Source organism: Euleptes europaea, chromosome 8 (genome assembly GCF_029931775.1).
Source record: "Euleptes europaea isolate rEulEur1 chromosome 8, rEulEur1.hap1, whole genome shotgun sequence".
Lineage (NCBI taxonomy): Eukaryota > Metazoa > Chordata > Lepidosauria > Squamata > Sphaerodactylidae > Euleptes > Euleptes europaea.
Genome location: NC_079319.1, coordinates 57,247,485 through 57,268,401, shown reverse-complemented (window position 1 = coordinate 57,268,401; position 20,917 = coordinate 57,247,485). Strand labels below are relative to the sequence as shown.

At 40.9% G+C, this 20,917-nt stretch overlaps 2 protein-coding genes and 1 pseudogene across 3 annotated transcripts in view; all 3 read right to left on the bottom strand.

The window, feature by feature from the left end:
* VAPA (VAMP associated protein A) overlaps nt 1–19,491 on the bottom strand; it is a 43,181-nt gene extending 23,690 nt beyond the window's left edge. The window contains exons 1-2 of the mRNA XM_056854868.1: nt 19,383–19,491; nt 5,396–5,548 (exon numbers count right to left, since the gene is read on the bottom strand). Of these exons, the coding sequence (XP_056710846.1) occupies nt 5,396–5,548; nt 19,383–19,458 (229 nt within the window). The 5' untranslated portion in view covers nt 19,459–19,491. The remainder of the gene's footprint in view (nt 1–5,395; nt 5,549–19,382) is intronic.
* RAB31 (RAB31, member RAS oncogene family) overlaps nt 1–20,917 on the bottom strand; it is a 156,533-nt gene that overhangs the window by 69,754 nt on the left and 65,862 nt on the right. The window lies entirely within an intron of this gene.
* On the bottom strand, nt 10,155–10,557 carry LOC130482058 (40S ribosomal protein S26-like; annotated as a pseudogene).

Below are 20,917 nucleotides of genomic sequence, written 5' to 3'. Positions count from 1 at the left end.
TAGAATATGCAGAGCAGGATACAACACCATTAGCTTTGATATTTTTGGACGCTGAAAAAGCCTTTGATAATGTTAATTGGCAGTTTATGTTTAAGGTATTAGATTCTATGGATTTTGGTGAGAATTTTAAAACAGCTATAAAAGGTATATATACACAACAATCTGCTAATCTGATTATAAATGGGTCATTATCACCCAAAATAGAAATTCAAAGGGGAACGAGACAGGGATGTCCTCTTTCCCCTTTACTGTTTATTTTAGTATTAGAATTATTATTGCATAATTTTAGAAATAGTGATGTAGTTGGTGTACGAATAGGTAGAAATCATTATATGTTTAAAGCATATGCGGACGATGTAGTATGTTTTTTGACTGATCCGATTGAACAAATTGACAGATGGAATAAAATTTTGGAGGTTTATGGAAAGCTTTCGGGGTTTAAAGTTAACAAAATTAAAACTAAGATTATAACTAAGAATATGACTCTCTCACAACAACAAATATTAGTAAAAAAGACGGGGTTTAATATTGAAAATAAAGTTAAATATTTAGGTATATGGTTATCAAATAATAACCTTAATTTATTTCAAGATAATTATGTGAACCAATGGCAACAGATAAAAAAGGATTTGATAAGTTGGCAAAAACTGCCATTATCGTTATGGGGAAGAATTTCAGTAGTAAAAATGATGCTATTACCTAAAATGCTCTTTTTGTTTCAAAATCTCCCAATAATTAAGGGTGTACAGATATTTGATGTTTGGAAAAAAGATATTATGAGTTTTCTTTGGAGTAAAGAAAGACATAGAATTGCATACAATAACCTAATTGAGCAAAAAGATACGGGTGGATTTGGATTACCAGATTTGAAATTGTATTATCAAGCAGCATGTTTCACCTGGATTAGAAACTGGATTCTCTTAGAGAATCCGAAATTATTAGAATTAGAAGGTTTTAAATTGAGATTCGGGTGGCATGCTTACTTGTGGTATGATAAAGAGAAAGTAAATAAAGAATTTAACTCTCATATTATTAGGAAAAATTTATTGCAAATCTGGAATAAATATAAAGAAGTTTTTGAAAGTAAAACACCTGGTTGGATTAATCCTATAGAAGCATTTATGAGAAGAGGTGCACATTTAAATTTGGATTGTGATAATTATAGAGAAATAATAGAATATAAAGATGGTATATGGGAACTGAAATCAAAAGAAGAAATTTTGATTAAAGATTGGTTTATGTATTATAAATTAAGAGATGTTTTTAATAAAGATAATAGGTTAGGTTTTAATCAAACCAAATCAAAATTTGAGGTTATACTATTTAAGGGTAATAAAGGATTGATAGGTAGGATTTATAAATTACTTATAGAGACAAATTTAGAACAAGAAAGGATTAAGTTAGTGATGCTGAAATGGATGAGAGATTTAGGTTATAATATAGATTTGGAAATTTGGGAAAAGTTATGGAAAAAAGAATTTAAGTTTACAATTTCAAATGAAATAAGAGAGAATTTGTATAAAATGTTTTACAGATGGCATATAACTCCTGTATTATTAAGTAAAATGAAGAAAGATGAGGAAAATATATGTTGGAAATGTGGTACAGAAATAGGTACATTTATGCATGTTTGGTGGTTTTGCAAAAAAATAAGGAGGTTTTGGAGATTAGTTTTGATCGAAACGAATGACTTGATTAAATTAAAAGTTAAGAAAGACCCCGCTTTTTGTTTATTGGGAATACCAAAAAAAGATTTGGATAAAGGTGACAGAGTCATATGCCAATATAGTTTTGCTGCAGCAAGAATTATAATTGCTAAAAAATGGAAGCAGTCAAATAAACCTTCAATTAAAGAGTGGCGAGAGAAATTATGGATGTATATGCGGATGGCCAAAATTACAGCATTTCTATATGATAAAGATATGGAGGAATTTAAAGCTACGTGGGCAAAGGCCACCGCATATTGGGATAAAGTGGCAAAAACGGATTTTAAAAGTATAGTTAACGAATTATAGTATAAGATGATTTTCAATATGATATAATAATAGCTTTTTCTTTTTATATGCCATAACACTTCATCGGAAGTCCAATGGTGGAGGGCACTGGTGGGCGGAGGGGTTTTGTATTCGGGGCACACGTTTTATAAAATGATTTGAATATTGTAATAATGGATAAATTGTGTCCTGATTATGTAATTTTTGTTTTTTTTTTTTATGTATATGTAATTTTTATTTTATTTTTTTTTGTTTTTTTTTGTGTGTTTATTATGAAAATAATAAAAAAATTTATAAAAAAAAAAAAAAAATTGCCAGTTTAAATTTATCCACTTTCCAATTCCAGCATTGAAATAAGCCTTTTTATAGCATTGATGTACACATGTCTAAACACCTCTATACACTCTACCAGGGTCTTCAGGGGATGGACTGAACCTTTATTTCAACTAAGGGCCAGATTCACAGCTCATTAAACATCCAATACAAAGAAAACTGACTAAAGCATGAGAAGGGAAGACTTGATTTGAGTCTGGGTTAAATGCAGACCAAAGCCTCAGCTACAGTGTTGGGAAGGAGATTTTTTAAAGCACTGGTCCCCAACGGTGCACCCATGGGAGACACGTTTCCTGGCACCAGCCAAGCATTTTTAGAAAGTAGGCAGGGCCAGGTGGGGCTTTTGCCCAGCAAGACTGCAGACTAGCCATTGGAGGTTTGATTGGCTGCGCAGGTTTTTAAAAACGTTCTTTTGGCAGCAGGTGCCACCAGAGCAGAAGGATCTTTACAGTGTGACTGAAGGTAAGCTGTGGCAGCAGCCATTTTGTGAATGGCTCCACCTCCTGCGGCAGACATTCTGTGGCTGTGCCCACCACGCTGTGTCAGAATTCCAAAGGTGCCCACAGGCGCAAAAAGGTTGAGGACCCCTACTTTAAAGAAAACCCCATTCATCAGACATTGTAACTGAGGCGCCAGGCTAGACCAGATCTGTGAATCCAGACAAACTTCCACACTGCACATCAAGGAATTTAAATTTCCTTTCCCTTCCCACATTGCAACCCCCCCCGTCACAGGACAGTGATGCAATGGTCATTTTTACTGGCGTTTCCAGCACTTCCCCCTTCCTGGTATGCTGTCACAGGTGGTGGAGGGAAGTGCCACCAAGTCACAGCTGATTTATGGCAGCCCCATAGGGTTTTCCAGGCAAGAGACTAACAGCGGTGATTTGCCTTCCTCTGTGTAGCGACCCTGGTATTCCTTCGTGGTCCCCCATCCAAGTACTAACCAGGGCTGACACTGCTTAGCTTCTGAGATCAGGCTAGCCTGGGCCACCCAAGTTAGGGCTGCTGTCACTACTCACAGATATTCTTGAAATGTGGATTGGGGAGAGAATCCAATGAACTTACAGCTGAACAAGCAATTGTAACAATGTTTTTGAAAAATAGCCACATTTTTTCAGTGCCCAAGGGTTTAAGAATTTCTTTCCTTATGCTGAGGAGAAAGCAAAGGTTGGTGGAACCACCTTGTGGTTTAGCAAATGCATATTACATATCATGAACTATGGGCCAAATCTTACACCGTAAGGACTGTGAACAACAAAAGATATTATCAGCAAACTCTTTTTCTTGAGAACCTTTCATCTCTTGTGCAAATTAAACACTTCATTTATTTTTTTCGCTAGCATAACCAATATAAGCTACAATATTAATCAGTATTAATCAGATTTTTAAAAAGAAAACAATTTAAATCACTAGTCAGTAAGACTTGATTTAAATCATGTTTTTTTACAGAAAGACTCACTCTTGCTGGTATAATATTTACAACCAGATGAAGGTTTCATTTTTGGAATAATAAATTTTCAGAGTAGTTTTTACAGTTATATCAAAAATTACTGATTTAGTTCTACTATTAAAAATACATACACAGATAATTATGAAATTATTGTGAAGAAGAGGAACTTCATTAAAATATTCCCAAGCTGGGTTACTTTTATGACCTGCTGCCATTATAGGTTTTCTCCTCCAGGGAGAGAATATTGTGATAAACCTCAGGCTATACACAAATATAATGGAATTTCAAAAAGGCTATATCTCCCAGCAGTCCTGGCTCTGGAGAGGCTGGCCTTCCTTTTTCCAGAGGGGAGGAAGGAGGAGGAGAGATACAGTTGGTGGGCCTAGGTTGGAGCAGGCTGACAGGAAGAACAGGCCGAGGAGGAGAAACAGGCTGGTGGAAACCTGGAAAAGGGGAACCAAGGACTGGAGCAGAGAACTTCAGGGATTCCTGCTGCAGGACTGAAGTTCCAGGTACAGACTTTATTGTTTGGACAGCGTCAGGAAAGCCCTGGGAAGAAGGGCCTGGAACCAGTGAACACTTATTAGTTGACTAGCAAGCACTTCAAGGCCTCGTCAAGGACTTACAAATCCTCCACCACCACCCCTTTGGATTTACTTCTACATTCAAGTGCCTATTCTGTACAGTTAAGTGTTAGTGCAGTTGTTAGAACCCAGCGGGGTTGGGAAGAGGTTGCCAGCCCTGAAGTGCTTTTAGCACTCGCCTCAAGTCTGAGTTGCACAGGCACGCAACTGACTTGCACAATTATTACGCAAAGATCCCAAGACTTGTGGAGTATTCTGCTCACAAGGTTGCACTTTCATTTTTACTGTTTGCCCCGCCCTCTTCACACTTAGCTACTTGTGCAGATCTATTCCAGTCCAAACAATTTATTCATTGGACCTCTTGGAATTTAGCACTTAAGAGGTAAGAGGATGATTAAGTGTATATAGATATGCAAAGGAACAATGAGATTAAGGTTTTTCCCCTCAACTCTGTATGTTTATTTTATAACATTTTTGCTGTGAAGAAGAGGCATGTTATCTCTGCAGACACAAATACATGCTTTTGAGAACTGCAAAAGCAAGCATCTGTGATAATATCTTCTCGTTAGAAAAACTGCCCCAAATAATCTTTCAGAAACCTCTGGAAGAGCATGACATTGTGAATGGATTAATGGAATTCATTTACCAAAAAATTTAAACATTGCATAAATATAAAGCCTTATGCTACATAATTAAAAACTAATCCTTATTTCCTGATGAATAGCCTTTGGACTATAATGTATCTTAAATAGATTTTTCCTCCAAAAGCATTTTATTAAAATAAATCCAATTTAAATTTTAAAAAATTCAATTTAAATTAAAAAATCCGATTTTAAAAAAATCATTGATTTTTATCCATTTTGATGATGTGGAACTTAGCTTTTTCATTGTACTTCAGCGACTACCTTGATTAACAAAAGAAGTTTCACTTAATCATGAATTTCCGTTACAGATTCTGCAGCTAAAAGAAAATACTAATAGAAACACAAATGATCAAACCAAACCAAAAATAACCAACCCATTCAAAGTTACCTGACACAGTTACAGATGATCCTGTGTCAATAATTCCACTGTTTGGCCTCACGCAGTATCGACGAGGTGCTGTAGTTTTCACTTTAAAACATACTTTTCTGTCAGATGGATTTCGTAGCTTAAGATTTGTGGTGACTACATCTGTGAAAGGCCCTGAAAGTTTTAAATGTTATATCTTTAGTAACGAATTTATTCATCAGGTATTTTTTTTCTTTAAAACAAACTTTACAATGGTGCTGTAGAACAGCAGTTGACACTCAGGCCCAACTCATATGTCCTTGTGACTGCCTTGCAAACTTTCAACCAAACAGCACTGGAAGTTTCCCACTGAGAAGTCAACTCTGGCACCCAGGGTTCCAATTTGGATTGGGGCTGCAGTGATAAGGAGAGGGGTATTATGTCTGCTCTTCCTGGATGGTTTGATGTTGGGATTTCAGCCTGCTACACTCAGTGACACCATGGCCTTGAGGGTTGGTGAATTCCCACGAACACTATGAAGGGCAAAGTGGGAGTCTGCAGTAAGAGAAAATCACACAACTATTTTTGGCTGGCAGTTAGGATTCAAGCCTACACAAACAAGCCTCAGCTAATGAGCTTGCCTCGCCATATATTATACAGGTTGAATATCCCTTATCAGACATCCAAAATACGGAAAGATCTCCAAGTATGGACATTTTGAGCCAACATGCAGGCATTACTTACAGGCCCTCAGCAGCCCGCCAAGCTGATGTTTCAATGTACACAAAATTATTAAAAATGTTGTTTAAAATTACATCCAGGCTATGTGTATAAAGTGTATATAAAACATAAATGAATTATGTGTTTAGACCCGGGTCCCATCTCCAAGGTATCTCATTATGTATATGCAAATATTGCAAAATATGGAAAGTTCCAAAATATGGAACACTTCTGGACCCAAGCATTCCAGATAAGGGATACCCAACCTTTACCCCCTTTATCAGCAAACCATAATTTGCCTGGAAACCACAGTTCCATTTAAACCAAGCCTTAATCTATCAGATTAACTAATCCAAGATTTCCCAGCTTCTTTATTCAAACCCTGGGCTAGAAGACAGAACAGTATATTTCTCTGCTGAATATGAAGATTAAGGATTCCCTGGATTTTTCAAAGTCAGCACCACAGCTCACAATCCTGGTAGCTAGCTCTGAAGATGTCTGTCAATGATCAATAATAAATTAGTTATGCCACAGTCTAGATACTTCCTCCAGCATAATTATCACCAATGGCAAACCACTCACTACGTAGCTTGGGTATTTACACACAATTAAACAGCAAAAGGAAAACTGAATGTACAATACCAGGCTAATGTTACACTGTCCAAGCCTGGATAACATTATTAATATGGGAAACAACTAGAGCTATTAGCTAGATTTGCAACGAATTTCCAAGGTTACTCAACAGAAATAAATCAAAACAAAATTGCATACCTCTAAGGCAGTGGTTCCCAACGTTGGGCACATGCCCTACAGGGGGCCAATTTGATTTTTAAGGGGGGCAATTCAAGGATGAGTTATTAACAGTGAATTTTTTGCATTTCTTATGGTTCTGGGGGCCTCATATACAGTATAAAAATATATATTGTGACATACACATTTTAAAAATTAAAATCAGAATGTACATGGCAGTCAGCTGGGGACAATGTCACAGGGGGGCATCAGGATTTTAGAGATGCTTAGGTGGGGCATGGCCAAAAAAAGGTTGGGAACCACTGCTCTCAGGTCTAAAGGGGGGGGAATGCTGTTAACTTTATTGTAAAACAAAAACTACTTCAAACAAACCTGTCAATATTTTTCCTGAAGCAAAACAGGAAAAGCTATGATTAATTTTCAAAACCATATTCTATATGGTCATGAATGTAGTGAAAGTGGGGTTCTTTAATAACTGATAAATTATGAGCCATCCTGCAACTTTTTTAGCATTTTAAAAAGGGTTTGAATCCTTGAAAAAATAAGGGCATAGCATTTTCACCTGACCCAATCTTCACCAAACTTGGGGTTCTCATAAGGAGAGGCACCAGTAGCTATGCTGCAAATTTGGTATCTCTAAGTTTAAAAACTGCCCCCCAGAGCCCCAAAATGACTATCCGTAGGGTTTAATGTAATAGAAAATTTTCAGATGCTCAAAAAACACCAGGAAAAAAAACATATTGGAATGAGGATTCGGCTCTTTTTGGGTTTCCAAAAATTTTCATGCCTATTAACCCAAATCAAAAAAATAACCCCCCAAACTGATGCACACCCCTGGTAACCACCACAGTAAGCTGCTTTGAGCACAGAAAAGCAGGCTAGAAGTCCTTAAATAATCAAACTATTAATACAATCAACTTTAAAACAGAAGCAAGCAACAGGTATTTTTGTGCACATTCTTATACTGAAAGATTAAAAATATTTAATAATCCCCAAATATCAAGGGCAGCATAGCCCAATGTATGCTAAAAGATCAGAAGCCTTCATTTTTTCGCTCATGTCTTCCACGCCTACATTATGATTTAGAAGATTGCAATGCACAGTCATTCAAGAGCAAGGCATCTTGACCACAGCAAGGCTTAATACTGAATAATCACGCTAGACTGGGCTGCAACTCAAGCTTTTCCATATTTAATATGCACAACTCTTTACAGTACATAAAACCTTCAGAGTTCAGACACAACTCTTTCCCTCAGCTGCACTGGTAATTTAAATAACTTAATCCAATTCACGCAGGAATTCAATGAACCTTGACGGTGATGAGTAGTTTGTTTCTATTTTAAATAACCTTGCTTTTAATTTTGGACAATATAAAAACCAGATATTTCTGGAGGATTTTTAAAAAGTACCTAAACCTAAAACTTTCTTCCCAACAAGCATTCTGGAAGGGAGACAGCAATCATTTTTGTAAGATCACAAAAACTGTTGATGTTACACTGTACACCAGAAACTTTTATCAGTAGAAGTCTTTCACCAACCTGAACCTGCCAAGGTCTTGAGGCTGGCTGGTGGTGCCATACTTTAGAAGCCCTGTTATCAGTTAAGGACACAAGAAAAGCCAGTTTGGTTGCTGCCCCAAAACTGTGGAACATTTCACCCACCAAGATTTGTTCTGTCCCCTCCACTCTTGGAGTTCCAGTGTTGTCCTGAAAGGCCTTTGAAACTGAATAAATCTGTGTTTTCTGGCACTAAGATTAAGAACATAAGGCCCTGCTAGATCAGACCAAGGCCCATCAAGTCCAGCAGTCTGTTCATACAGTGGCCAACCAGGTGCCTCTAGGAAGCCACAAACAAGACGACAGTGTGTAATGTTACTGGACATTGCTGCGTATAGACTGTTTTAATTACACTGTTTTTATTAAAATAGAAGATGAAGTTTCCCAACACTGGTGGGTATTATATAATTTTGTTTTTGGATTTTTATTTTAAGTATATCTTTCATTGTAAGAAACCTTGGGTATTTTCCAAAGCAAAGTGGATATACACTTTCTAAATTAAAAAATAAACTAAACCAAGCTGTACATTATTTCTAACATTTACATGACATCTAACATTTTATAGGGAACCTAACAGCAGCTTCAGTCAAAAGCTGTTATGACATCCTTTATATTACAAAATTTTTAAATGTACTTTGATATACTTTATCTAGTCCTACATGAGTTATCACTTGTGTGTCCGCATTCCATATATGGTGACTTGAAATCAGGAAGGGCATTTCTCCCCCAGAAAGTAAGTACTACTACAGAAATCTCAAATGCCCAGGGTTTCTGAACTCTGAATTTTGAAGTTTGGATCTTACTGACTAAACTATGAAAAAGTAGATCTACGTTGCTAGGGTCTGAAACCTGTCACCCAACTGCATTTAAGGCACTGACAGGCAACAGAAATCCTAGCTGGTTGCAAACTCATGATTCTTTTAGACATCCACTGTCAAACTGCGCAAACAAGACATTTTTATCTGACAACTTTCAGACTATTTTAAAGGAAAAACAGAAAATGTGACATCATGCATCTTTAGGACCTACATTGTAGAAATAAGCCTGGAAAATGCATGAATTATGAAGTTTCAAAGTAAATACACGGCTTTCAGAGATTGAAGATAGATGCAAAGGCCTGAAAAAATATGGAGCGAACAGCTTCGCCCCATCCCACACTCCTCCTACAGACTGGAAAAAATTGAAAATACAGAAGTGAGAAAAAGTTTTGTCTCAGTTGTCCTCAATATGCAATAAGAATCTACACAGCATTAGATAATGAGTCCCTGTGAACTGTTACCTTACAAAACTGTAAACATGCTGTCCTCTCATCCGTTTCATATTCCTTCATCTTCTGCAACATGTTTTGAAGTGTGTGTGTGCTTGTGATAAGCACCATTAAGTTGCTTTCGACTTATGGCAACCCCATGAATTAATGACCCCCCAAATGTCCTATTGTTATCAGTCTTGCTCAGGCCTTGCAAACTGAGGGCCATGGCTTCCTTGATTGAATCAATCCATCTCAAGTTGGGTCTTCCTTTTTTCCTGCGGCCTTCCACTTTTCCTAGCATTATTGTCTTTTCCAGTGACTCCTGTCTTCTCATAATGTGACGAAAGTACGATAGCCTCAGTTCAGTCATTTTAGCTTCTAAGTAGAGTTCAGGCTTGATTTGATCTAGAACCCACTTGTTTGTCTTTTTAGTGGTCCACAGAATCTGCAAAGCTCTCCTCCAACACTACATTTCAAATGAATCAACTTTCTTCCTGCCAGCTTCTTTTTTTTTTACAAGTGGAAAGTAATTTATTGAGTCAATGTTTAACATTTACATCACTCAGGCAAATTCCTTACATAGGCATGGGGGGCGGTCTTGGTGCAGAGCCTGCAGGCCTGGACCAGGGTGGAGGGGTACGGTCCTTCCGGGCCTCACGGGAATGATTCTTCACTACCTTGCTGTGGATGGCACAGCTGACACAATAATGAAGCTTCACATAGAACTTGGGAAGTACATAGAGTCAAAGACACTTGCTTCAGAGACATCTCAGACTTCAGCTGCTTCTACAATGTTTCAGATGACAAATTTCTTAATGGCCTTGTCCTTGGGGGCGCAGCAAGCACAGTTGGTGCAGCGGATAGGGCCGACATGGCCTCTGCCCTTCTTGGCACGACCATTGTTCCTTCTCTTCTTGGTCATTTCAACGCTGAGGAGGCGAAAGAGCTTCCTGCCATCTTTCTTCATTATCGAACTTTCACACCCATACATAGTAATGGGGAATACTGTGGTACGAATGATCATGATTGATCTTTGTTATCAGCAACACATCCTTACACTTAAAGATCTTTTCTAGTTCCTTCATGGCTGCCATTCCCAGTCTCCATCTCCTTCTGATTTCTTAGCTACAGTCTCCCTTCTCAAACCCATTACTTCCATAAAGACTTTGAATTAAACAACGCCTATCCACATATAGTTCAGTAGTGCTCACATTCATCCCTTATTACTCATACTTGTCTCTCCACTACCTCCCCTCCCCTTTGGGCCTGCTGATTTTGATCATCACCCTCTAAATCACAATGTAGTGCTCATCTTGCACAGTGCAACGATTGCCAAATATTTAAATGTGTTTGTCTACAAATAAATGAAAATAAATTCAACTGTAAATCTTTGCCTTATCGAGGGGAAAGTGTTAATAGGCTGGGACATTACAATACTACTAAAATGTTTCCCGTCTCAGAGGTTATTTCATTGCTGTGTCAACAGCAAAAAGATGTTATTCAAGATCAACTTTCAATGCTATGAATTTCTTTTAAAAGTTTATTATCCTATCTTAATTTTGGTACAGTAAAATTACACTAATCCTTTAGTGTAATATATTGAAATACTTTACTGCAGGAAATATTGCAATTATAACATATAAACAGCTAAGCAAATAACACTCTGTGGCTTCTATATATATTACTACCAACACAAGTAAAATTTAGGCTGCGTGTGAATCACTTCTCCACATACTAAAATAAAATAGAAGAGCTATCTAGCACTACAGGTTCCATAGTTTGTAACTCATGTGTTGTGGCACAGCCAATACAAAAAACACAAACAAATGTTAACCCTTGACTAGTTTAACCCCTATACATTTCAAGCCTGCACGGCCTATTTAATTTTTTAATTTATGTACAGTGCTTAGCATTTTTAGGTAATTTATAAACAAATACGAAGACTCTGTCAAGTATTAAAGATATTACTTTTTTCTTGCTGTGATGGAAAAGACTTCCAAACCCTTCTCTGTTCATTCTGGTTGGCCTCTCGGAGGTGAGAAAAACCCCATGGGTGTCCCCAAGTCCCTGCCTGGCACCACTGCCCCTTCCCCTCACTCCCCAGGGGTGCCAAGTGGGTAACTGCTGCCATCAATGACTCCATACATCTAGCACTCTGCACCTGCACTGACATTTAAAGTCTCCGCCTATTTGCTGCATCTGCCAGCTTCACTCTACAAGGTGGTGATCTGTCACAATTTCACAACTTCAACCTCCAGGAATGGTGAGTTTCTCTGCTGCCCCACCCTATAACTACACTTCAGATAGCAAGACCAAGTAGGCATAGTGTTTTTTCAGAGATCAGACTCAGAGCATTCAAAATGTAAGAAAATTTTATAAATGAATAGAAAGATTACACATGTTCTGTTCACGCATTTCTGGCTGAGCAAGGGAACAAAGAAAAGTTACAAGCACTCTGTGTACTTGAACACACACAAACACATGAAGCTGCCTTATGCTGAACCAGACCCAATGTGCAACCAAATCAATATTGTCTAATTAGACTGGCAGCAACTCTCCAGGATGTTAGGTGTTTCACATCACCTACTACCTGATCTTCTTACCTGGAGATGCTGGGGATTGGTCCTAGGACCCGCTGAATGCCAATCAGATGCTCCACTACTGAACCAAAGCCCCTCCCCACCCTAAATTATGCTTACACAGGACAGACGAGCTTTACTTGAACTAGGATTCAGCATTACCTTAGTTCTCATTGTCCAGCATTACCTTAAGACCTTGTTTTACCGCACAGAAAAGATGGAGCCCCTATGTAAAAGCTTAGTCTATCATGGACTGTGCATACCCAAACAGTTACCTAAAATGGAAGAAAGACCACTTACTCCTGTCATGACTTTTTAATAATCTACCATCCCACCTGAGGGTCATTTGGACCTCCTTGCCCCAAAAGGAAGAGCCTACTTTTTGGCAATTTGGCTCTTAGCAATCTCTGTCCCTTTTGGGAGTGACCTGGGTGTGAGGCAGTAAGCCACTGTCCTGCTTCTGCTAGTGCCATTTGCATAACTGACAGCTTGAGCACTCTGTGCAGGGAGCTTGATGGCTAGTCTCTACAAACCCCTCCTTTCTGCCAGCTACTAGCCTGAAGCCGGGCTCAGGTAGAGAGCAATCACAACCACTGAAATGCTGAGGTGAATACTTGGGTGGAGAGCACTGTGACGGCCAGGTGCTTTCTCAGCTCCCCACACACACTCAGTCACACCTTCCAGTAGCAGAGACCAAGTTGATTTTAATTATCGTGTGGGTTGAGACTGGTCAGTAAGGCAGTGTTAATAAATAACTGTGCTGATTACATGCAGCTGTATAGGGGAAGCCTGGGGAGTTAGAAGAGGAATCTGAAGTAGTTTCTACTACTTCCCCCTGCCTTTCTCCAGGAGTGATTCATGTCAACATCTCCCTTTCATAACTACTACAGCAGCAATTTGCATACCTATTTTCCTTCATATAATATCCCCATTTACATTCTCGCATACAAAACAGTATATATTTTGTAACATCTTTTTGCTCTACACATATATCTGAAAATCAAACCAAGGATCTGTGCATGTGGAATTGGAATGTAAGCAGTCCTTACATTGTAGCCACTTCATTAAAATGCTTACTTATTTTCTCCAGAGACCTAATTCTGTTTTGCCAAACACACAGATACCAAGATATACAACAAATTCATAAAAATATTCCAACCCTGCCTACATCAGAAACATATCACTGACCTTTTTTGGCAACTCATCTTAAAGGCAGAGGGATGGGTTTAATGGTGAGCTATTTTTACTCTTAAGTACAACCTTCTCAACTTGCAGTAGCGTGTATCATTAGCAACAGCAGTTCAGTGGGTGAATTATACTTCTGAATCACAAACTGATTTAATAGTTTCAATAGTCACGTGGAAAAAAATCTCAAATTCACACCCAAAATAAAAATTAAAGATTCTCCAACTATTCATAACTATAAGAAAATTTGAATAAAGGGGTCTATGAAAGACTTGTTTTTGGGCTGTTCTGAAACTCTCAGATGGAGCCAATTAACACTTAGGATATAGCAAATACCCAGCTGTTAAATTACCCAAAATATGGCATCTTCATTGTAGGGATATTACATAAGTACTGACAGACTCAAATGCTGATCTTTAAGGTGCTCATTGTTGATATATAAGTGTGCTGTAACATCTAATACAAAATGGTTGCTTATGGAATCCTAAATCCTTAGGGGCAGGCAAAAAATAGTAATAAATGGCTATTTATTAGGGCAGACTCTTGGCTTACCTAACCTTGTCTACTGTAACTGGCAGTGGCCTTCTAACATTAGGTATCTGGCACAGATAGATCTTTCCCACTGAGAAAGTTTAATAAGATTCTGAGATTGCTTCTGTCTCACTAATTATAATACCACACAAATATATGCCACTATGCAGTGAATGTCAGTCATTAATGACTCTTTGTACAAAAGCTTATTGAAACTGTGCTTATTGAAACTGTGCCATATTTAAGACACGCATATATAGAAAATATATATTACAAAAGTCACATTAAAAAGTTTTATGGTGATGTCAGTAAGCTATGTAAATTATACCTCAAAGCTCATGCATGATTTAGGAAGATATTTGGCATTAATTGCCCATCTGCTGTTCAAGAACATAAAAAGCTGATTCTGAGTGTATAGTTAAAAACACTCATGTTTGATAGCAACATCCAAAGTCAACATAGGTGACTCATCTATCTGTACTATTCAAAGAGCCAACCACAACACACAGTACAATCATATGCAGAGTTACTCTTATCTAAAGTAACTGATTTAAGTGAGCTTACCTTACAGTTAACTCTGCACAGGATTGCACTGACAATCTTATTTTTAATAATAATATAACTGTCTCTAGTTTTGTTTTGGTATGTTAATGAAAGGGTTTTGACAAGGTGTTCATGTTTGAAACACGACTGGCCCAAATACATAAACTTATATTCAAAGAAGAAAACGTTCAGAAAATTTATCTGAAGATTCTAAAGAATTGTTTTTCATTTACTGCACCTACCAAAACTCCATAGTACTTATACAGCATAGAAACTTGACTTCAATGCACATTTGGGGTCCTTTGAAAATTAGCTTATATTAAATACAAGAACTGTAATTCTTTATTTGAGGTAAACTACATTTTTACCCTTAACATTTATTGGCAGTATATTGGCCAGTAATACCATAATCTTTCTGTCACAGTTGTAATTTATCATATTAAATGATGCTAGACTGGCACAGCTCTTGATTTATTCCATCCCAAATGCTTATAAACTATTACCTCAAGGGCAGGCTTTTAATGCAAAATTATTTTAATTCCTGTAGTAGTTCTATCTTGATCCTAAAGGTTCACATACATGGGTGTATGTTAGCAAAATCAACACAAGGTCACATTTTCAGATACTGTACTACTCCTCATCCCTATACTTGGCCCTAAGGACTTAGTATTTCTAACAAATAAGTGGCTTTTTGCCACAATATTAAACAACTAAACAATATTCCTAACAAATGTTTATTTGTTTAATATTGTGGCAAAGAAGCCACCTTAACCACTTTCTGGATGAGGCATGATCTATACTTTGCAACAAGATTAAATATCATTAGATTTAATATCTTACGCACATCCAGGTGACGACTACTGATCTTCTCATGCAAATACCAGTGAGATTCAGGGACAAGTAATTTAGCAGGTTTACAGGTCTATTCACTGACCTTGCTTTAAAAGCATTGTAATATTATCTTGTCAAAAGCGCTGTACTACTAAAATAAAATAAATGAATGAACTAAATGAACTAAAATAAAAAAGCAAGTAAACTTACTGATCTATTACAATTTATTCAAGGCAGCATAGCCTACCCGTGCTCTCCAGGGAGCTCAGGGCAGCATACATGGTTTTCCACTCATCATTTCATCCTCACAGCCACTGTAAAGATAAGTTAGGCTGAGAAAGAGCCACAGGATTCATGGCAGAGTGGGGGATTTGAACCTGTACTGAACTGGCTCTCTTGGAAGTAAATTATCACCAAATCAAGAGGGCCACAATTTAACTACATTTAAAATTATACTACAGAGAACTTTGCTTAACCCTTAAGAAGAGCCCTGGTGGATCAGACCAGTGGTCCATCTAGTCCAGCATCCTGTTTCACACAGCAGCCAACCAGGTCCAACAAACAGGGACCCTTTGCCTCTTAGCACTAGGTTTCAGAGGTTTGCTGCCTCTAAATATGGACATTTCCTTACTCACCATGGCTCATTGCCATTGATAGACCTATCCTCTGTGAATCTGTCTAACCCCCTTCTAAAGCTATCTATGCTTGTGGCCATTAGAACATTTACTTATTAAGAAAATATATATGCAGCCTCTACAGAGACCTGCTCAATGTGGCTTACAATTACTGGCAGCACATCCCACAATTTAATTATTGGTTGCGTCAAGTAGTATTCTCTTTTTTTGTCCTGTACCTATTGCCTATCAACTTAACTGGATGTCCCAAGTTCTAGTAATGAGGGAGACCTTAGCTGCCTTTTCTAAAGTAAAAAGTCCCAGACACTTCAGCCTTTTCTCATAGGAAAGGTGCTCCAACCCTTTGATCATCTTGTTTACCCCCTTCTGTACTTTTTCCAGCTCTGTCTATCCTTTTTGAGGTACAGTGACCAACCCAAGCCAAATTCAACTAGCCAAACCCTGTGCACTTCTGAAGTGTCAAAAAGAGACCCTTCCCAGTTCTGCCACCTGAGAGCTTGCAGTTGAAGATGCCATTGAAACTGGAGGCCTTTACACATGCAAAGCAGATGCTTTACTACTGAGCTGTTCAGGAACAGTATATTAGAAACACTGTCTGTGAGAAACATAGCTTTATAGTATACATTCTACAAAAACATGAAGTTTCACTGAACTAACAAGAAATCAAGCAGCACACATTATAGAAAGAGCGTGCAGCATGATCTATACTTCTATTCAGTGGTGAAAAGCAATGTAAAGAAAAGTGTAAACATGCTAACAGCCCCCTCACCTACTGTCTTTCAAATTGATTTTAAAAACAGCATTCATTTCAACATCTTGACAACCCCTCCTATTCAGTAAAAAGATTTAAGACTTAAAACTGGATATCTCTGCCAAGTACTGCAAAAACCACTGCTGCAGAATTCATACAAGCAAATGTATACACACTACTAGGAAGTAAGCCTCAGAGTTCAATTAGACTTACTTTAGAACGACCACACATAGGATTAGGCTGTACATCACCCAGTCTCAGTAACAAAGTTGCCTTCTGAGAACCAAGTAATCATTCAAGCATTTTAATGGTTTGACTCTAAGATGCTTCCACAATATATACACAGAACACTGAATTAAGAGTTTCATTGTTACAGAAACAGGTAGGCTATTCTGCCCTCTCCCCTGTAGCTAAAATTAGTACTAAGAGATAATTTTAATACATAGGCCCTCTAATCTAGGTTTGGCCACTCTTTCAATTTCACATTAAAGTCATCAATAACTCAGACATTCTTTCACTTGACAGTCCATGTTTTAAAAGCTCAAGATGGGTGACAGTATTCCTAATTATTACTGTTTATAGCCCACCCTATACTTAATCCAGCCATTCTGTCAATTAAACAAAGCTACTTCCATTTCCAGTGGGTTAACTGACTCCTGGGTTGAAATGGTTTCTAAAGCCATCCACTAAACCTAGAACTAGGGTAAAATAGAATTGCAAAGGTAATAAGAATAAGTTTTATTTTGTTGCAACAGCTAACTTTCAAGAGCCTTGGCTACTCTTGGAATACCATTATAATTTCATAGCCATCACTGCTGCTTCTCAGGGGGGTGATGGTATGAGAGGCCTATTTAAAAGTGGATACCTAAATCAAAGCACAGAAGCTTATCTGTATTTCCCCCAGGATTCTTCAATGGTTTTGCAGAGCAACCCTTAAGGCCATCTTTTGACTATTGTGTGTGTGTGTTAAGTGCCGAACTTCCGACTCACGAATGAAAGTCCTCCAGAATGTCCTATCTTTGATTATTTAAGCCACAATAACAACAAAGTGTCATTCAGCAAACGTGGAGTCTCTAGTTTCAAGTCAGTCGCCATGGAAAACACCCATACCCCAGCTCGTAAATGACACATCGCAGGGCGTTGGTGCAAAGACACCACCCCTCTTCCACAGGTACACCACACAGAAGAGCAGGTAAAGGGTCAGATGCGGTGTGTCAAAATTAACGGGGGGGGGGGGGCTCATTCAGAAAACGGAGAGGCCTACCCTGAGAGGTCTGAATGGCTTTCCCCCTAATCTTATACAGAAGTAGCAGAAAAGTAGTAGAAAAGGGCAAGAGTCCAGAAGCACCTTAAAGACTAACAAAAATATTTTCTGTGGCTCACGAAAGCTCATACCCTGCCAGAAAATATTTTTGTTAGTCTTTAAGGTGCTGCTGGACTCTTGCCCTTTTCTACTACTGCACACAGACGAACACGGCTACCCACTGTGAATTAAAGGCAGATGGATTCACATTCTAGCTGTATCTGAAGAAGTGAGCTGTGGCTCACGAAAGCTCATACCCTGCCAGAAAATATTTTTGTTAGTCTTTAAGGTGCTCCTGGACTCTTGCCCTTCTCTACTACTGCAGACAGACTAACACGGCTACCCACTGTGAATTATCTTCATGGAAGGCTTCACGTTTAGCCGTACAGAATGGAAATCCATCAACCTTGTGAAGAAACTTGCACAGGTACAGACAGACATCAGTTTTCTCACCAAATGCAGAACATTTACATACTGATGCTTGTCTGAATTCACTTTCCTCTACTTAAAAGACAGATGGATTCACATTCTAAGCTGTATCTGAAGAAGTGACCTATGGCTCACGAAAGCTCATACCCTGCCAGAAAATATTCTTGTTAGTCTTGAAGGCGCTCCTGGACTCCTGCCCTTTTCTACTCCTGCACACAGACTAACACGGCTACCCGCTGTGACTTCTACAGAAGGGATGCCAAGAGGCGGCCATCCGCCTTTAGGGCCTCGTCGATCCTCCCGGCGAAAAGGCGGGGAAGGAGGATGTCAGGGAAGGGGCTTAGCGACGCCCCCCTTCCATTCCCCTCCTGTGACAGTTGCTGCCTCGCCCCACGGCAGGCCAGTGGGGAGAGGGGGGGCAGCGGACTTCGCCCCGGGGCCGGGCGAGGGAGGCACGCCGTCACGGGCCGCAGAAGAGCCGGGGAGGGGTGGGAAGAACCGGCGGTTCCCGAGGCCGGCCGGCCGGCCTCCCCTTTTCTCCAGGGCCGGGTGAGCGCGGGGGGGACCCGGGCGGGTCCGTGGGGGGAGAGCGGCCCGGAGCAGGCCCCGCCGCTCCCTCTGGGCCCCGCACACCGGCCGGGAAAGGGGTGGGGGGGAGGCAGGAGGAGAGCCGCGAGGAGGGAAGAGAGAGAGCAAGATGGCGACGGCGACGCCTCGTCCCGTTCTCCGGCCCGAGCCTCCCAATCCCGCCTCAGACTGCCCCGCCTGGGCCCAAGGACGGGCCCGCGCCTCTTCCCTCGCCCTGCTCTACTCGCGAGGCTGGGGGACGAGCCGCGGAGAGGCCCCGGAGGGTCTTCGGCCTCCCAACCTCTCCCCCCCCACCCCCCGCCTTTCCCGGCATTGCCCTTTTTTGGCATTCGCCCCCCTTCCTTCCCTCCCTCCCCCCCCTTGGATATTTCCATCGCACCTTTGAATTTGAGGTCGGTGGGCGGATCGAGCACCAGGATCTGTTCGTGCTTGGCCAGAGCCCCGGCGGCCGCCATGGTCGTTCACACGTTCGCTCAGTCCTGGGGTGGGTGGGGGGGGGATGAGAGGACGCTCCGGCGGGGAGGGAAAGGATGCGGACGGAGTAGTGAGAAAAGGAAGCCCCCGCGGCAGGCTCCGCTCCGTTCCCACAAGGCGCGCGCGCGCAAGGACGGACGGGGGCGCGCGCGCGTGCCTCGCTTTTATTCTCTCTCCCCCCCCCCTTCCTCCTCCTCCTCCTCCTCCTCCAGTGAGGACTGCCTCGTTCTACACCCCACGCGGCCGCCCAGCGCACTGCGATCAACGCCAACTCCGGCGCGGGCGCGAGGACTGACGCCGTCTAGCTCGAGCACGCGCACGTCGGGGGAGAGGGGGGCCGCGCGCGCGCGCTCCACTACCGCGTTCAGTCTCCCTCCCCCTTGCCTACGTCGGCTGACAGCTTGCTAGACGCGGGGCTCCTTTCACACGGACCGGGAGTGGAGGAAGCGGGGGGGGGGAGGCGTTGTGATTGGGGGAAGTGAGGGGAGGAGAATGAGAACCGGAAGGGGAAAAAATGGCCTAAAAATGCAAGCCGCGGGATCTTCCGACGTAACAGAAAGGCTGACTGTGACTCCCGGCAAGGTAGACGGGCTCGAGCTTCTGTGGTCGCTCTTGGGAGGTTGCATGCTGGGAAATGTAGTCCCCAAAGCAATAAGCGAGAACTTGCGGTCTCCTGTCGGCTGCGGGTGAGGGAGACCGGCTCGATCCTTCACTGAAGGAACCTCTTGCGCCTGTTTTCTCGAGGGCATTTGCGGCTCACAGCGAAACAACTGACAGATGGCTCTCCCGGTGCGATACGCTAACCAGGTTAAATATCAACATTAATTGCACTTAGCAAGAGGCTGGCCACAGGTGACCATCTCACGCGAGGGTTTCCCTTAGACAACATAAGAAAGGCCATGCTGGATAGGGTTGCCAACCTCCAGGTACAAACTGGAGATCTCCTGCTATTACAACTGACCTCCAGCCCATAGAGATCAGCTCATCTGGAGAAAATGGCCGCTTTGGCAGCTGGACTCCATGGCATTGAAGTCCCTCCCATCTCCAAACCCCGCCCTCCTCAGGCTCCGCCCCCAAAACCTCCCGCCGGTGGTGAAGAAGGACCTGGCAACCCTAATGCTGGATCAAACCAAGGCCCATCACGTCCAGCAGTCTGTTCACACAGTGGCCAACCAGGTGCCTCTAGGAAGCCCACAAACAAGACGACTGCAGCAGCACCATCCTGCCTGTGTTCCACAGCACCTAATATAATAGGCCTGCTCCTCTGATCCTGGAGAGAATAGGTATGCATCATGACTAGTGTTCATTTTGACTAGTAGCCATGGATAGTCCTATCCTCCATGAAAATGCCCACTCCATGAAAATGTCCACTCACCAAGAAAATACAGCAGATGCTACGATCAGCAAAAGACAAAAGAGACCCACGTCACCTCTGCAGGA